Source organism: Sardina pilchardus, chromosome 10 (assembly GCF_963854185.1).
Source record: "Sardina pilchardus chromosome 10, fSarPil1.1, whole genome shotgun sequence".
In the NCBI taxonomy this organism is placed as follows: domain Eukaryota; kingdom Metazoa; phylum Chordata; class Actinopteri; order Clupeiformes; family Clupeidae; genus Sardina; species Sardina pilchardus.
The window spans coordinates 17,152,269-17,154,768 of record NC_085003.1 but is presented as its reverse complement, the minus strand read 5'-3'; the positions used below and the strand labels follow the sequence as shown (position 1 = coordinate 17,154,768).

The 2,500-nt window shown below is 47.8% G+C and overlaps 1 protein-coding gene across 1 annotated transcript in view; it reads right to left on the bottom strand.

Moving 5' to 3' along the window:
- ptprq (protein tyrosine phosphatase receptor type Q) overlaps positions 1-2,500 on the bottom strand; it is a 39,516-nt gene that overhangs the window by 13,352 nt on the left and 23,664 nt on the right. The window contains exons 25-26 of the mRNA XM_062548012.1: positions 2,002-2,144; positions 55-366 (exon numbers count right to left, since the gene is read on the bottom strand). Coding sequence (XP_062403996.1) covers positions 55-366; positions 2,002-2,144 — 455 coding nt within the window. The remainder of the gene's footprint in view (positions 1-54; positions 367-2,001; positions 2,145-2,500) is intronic.

Sequence of the window (2,500 nt, the reverse complement as noted above, 5' to 3'; positions counted from 1 at the left end):
GTGTGTGTGTGTGTGTGTGTGTGTGTGTGTGTGTGTGTGTGAGAGTGCTCATACCATCTTCATCTGTCCTGACATGTAACATGCTGGTATAGTTGAGGGCGGCTCCAGCTCTGGTTGCCGGGGTAACCCTGAAGACGTAAGGGAAGTACTTGCGCAGCTTGGTGAACAGGTAGACGGTGTCGGTGGTGGTCTTGCTGATGGTGCGGTTGGTGGTGCGGTTGACTGACGGGTGGGTGGTGCCGGCCTCCTGCAGGGTCAGCTGGTAGAAGACCCGCCCGTTGGGCTCCACGGGTGGGTCCCAGCTCACGATGATGGTCGTCGAACTGAAGATCTGAGCCGACAGGTTGTGGATTGGACCACTCGGCACTGTAGAGAAGGGTCAGAGTTAACGGTGGACTGAACCAATACTTAACCAGTAGGGAGACACTGAAGAACAGGGAACACATTGATTTCACTGATTGACTAATACTGGTGTTCTCAGACACAGACGCATACACGTTCACTCTCTCTCTCTCTCTCTCTCTCTCTCTCTCTCTCTTTCTCTCTCTCTCACTCTCTTAATAAATGAAATATTTCATTCACTAGTATTTCAACCACACATAATGAAAGACACACATAAGGGCAAAAAGCACAGAATACACAATCAACAAATTGTCTGGCAAGTAGCACAAATACAGTTTCCTGTTCTTGAGTGTGACAATGGCATTGGCATTGCAGTTAGTTTGATGTCATACTGTATATTCACACACAGGAGCATTTTGAAAACACATCACAGCAGGAAGCAGTGATGATCTCAAATACACAGCATAACCAACACAACAGGGCAGGGCAAGAGCACAGAAATGCCACCAGAGTTAGTGCCATCAGCAGATACACAGTCACCACACCAATTCACATTTCAGTGTTACAGGACCTGCATATATACATACAGTACATACATACAGAGACACAAAGAGATATGAATGCTCTGTAAAAATGTGTAAAAAAAAGGAGAGCTGTCCATGACAAAATATTATTCAGAAAATGTTTTTGATGTTTTGAATCAACCTGCAAAATGATCTTACCCTCAGAGAGAAATGACTTGAGTGAGAGAGAGTGTGTGACAGCATGTGTGTTTGATCTTGAGAGAGAAAGAGTACGAAGAGAGAGAGAGAGAGAGAGAGAGAGAGAGAGAGAGAGGGACCATGTATTTGCAGTTGGGCTGGACAGTAAAAGGCTGTGTGACTCTTACTGAGCACAGTAAAGAGGGGCATTAGGACCACGTGAAGCAGAGCTGGGCGGGCCTCCTGCAAAAGTCTGTACACACACACATACACACACACACACAGAGAAGGAGAGGTTATATTATTATCATGTAATAATATAATATGACACCTGGAGACTCAGAGGGATTTTCCATAGCCATCAGGAGTATCTGCACCGTTTTTCTCAAAATCACACTAAAACTCAGGACCTACTGTAGCTTCAAACACACACCACATCAATCTGACCATATCTTTTACAGTCAAACTCAGAATATACAAAATAGAAATGGAAACACCATCATAGCACCAACAGCTTTGGGACACTTTAACTCCAACACAATTACAGTATGATGACTACAATGTCACAGTGGAACAGTGCGATGCAAGCCCTGTCTATTTCATACTGAGAAACATGTGATTGTTGCTCTTCTAAACCCTCAGCACCATTTGCAAAAGGAAACACAAACAAGAACTGCCAGCCCAACTCCCAGGGACACACACACACACACACACACACACACACCACTTACTGTTCCATTCAGACACAACACACACTCCAATACCCCAACCACTGGGAATCGGCCCGAAACAGCTCTGGCTTGTCACTCTGAAACAGAGCCGTCTCCTTTCACAAAGACGCAGAAGGCGCGTGACTTTTAGACATTTTAGTGTGATTTTCAGGGACTCCAAATAAGGCGGGGAAAAAGGTGCAGACACAGGGCCAAATCCCCCCTCGCTGGTCTCCACGGCAACTAACCATCCTCCAGCGTGGTGACGTTGATTGGCGGGCTGGCCACACCCCCGTCCCCTGCTGCCGTGCTGGAGGTGAGCCACACGCTGTAGCTCACGCCCACAGACACACCCGACACCAACCACCACGACGCCGACACAAGGGACGCGCTGGAGAGAGAGGGGGATGGAGAGAGACGGAGAGGAAGAGAGAGACAGGGCGAGAGGGGGGGTTGGAAAGAGAGAGAGGAAGAGAGAGAGGGGGGATGGAAAGAGAAGGAGAGGAAGAGAGAGAGAGAGAAAGGGAGAGAGAGAGGGAGAGAGAGAGAGAGAGAGAGAGAGGGTTAGCCACACGCTGTACACACCAGACACCACCCACCATGACACCCAAACGGGGACGTGTTGGAGAGAGATGGGGATAGAGGGGTAGTCTTAGAGAAGGATGTGTTTTTGACTGACACTTGTGTAAAGTGTTGCTGTTGCATATTGTATGGTATGTGTGTGTGTGTGTGTGTGTCCTCTCAACT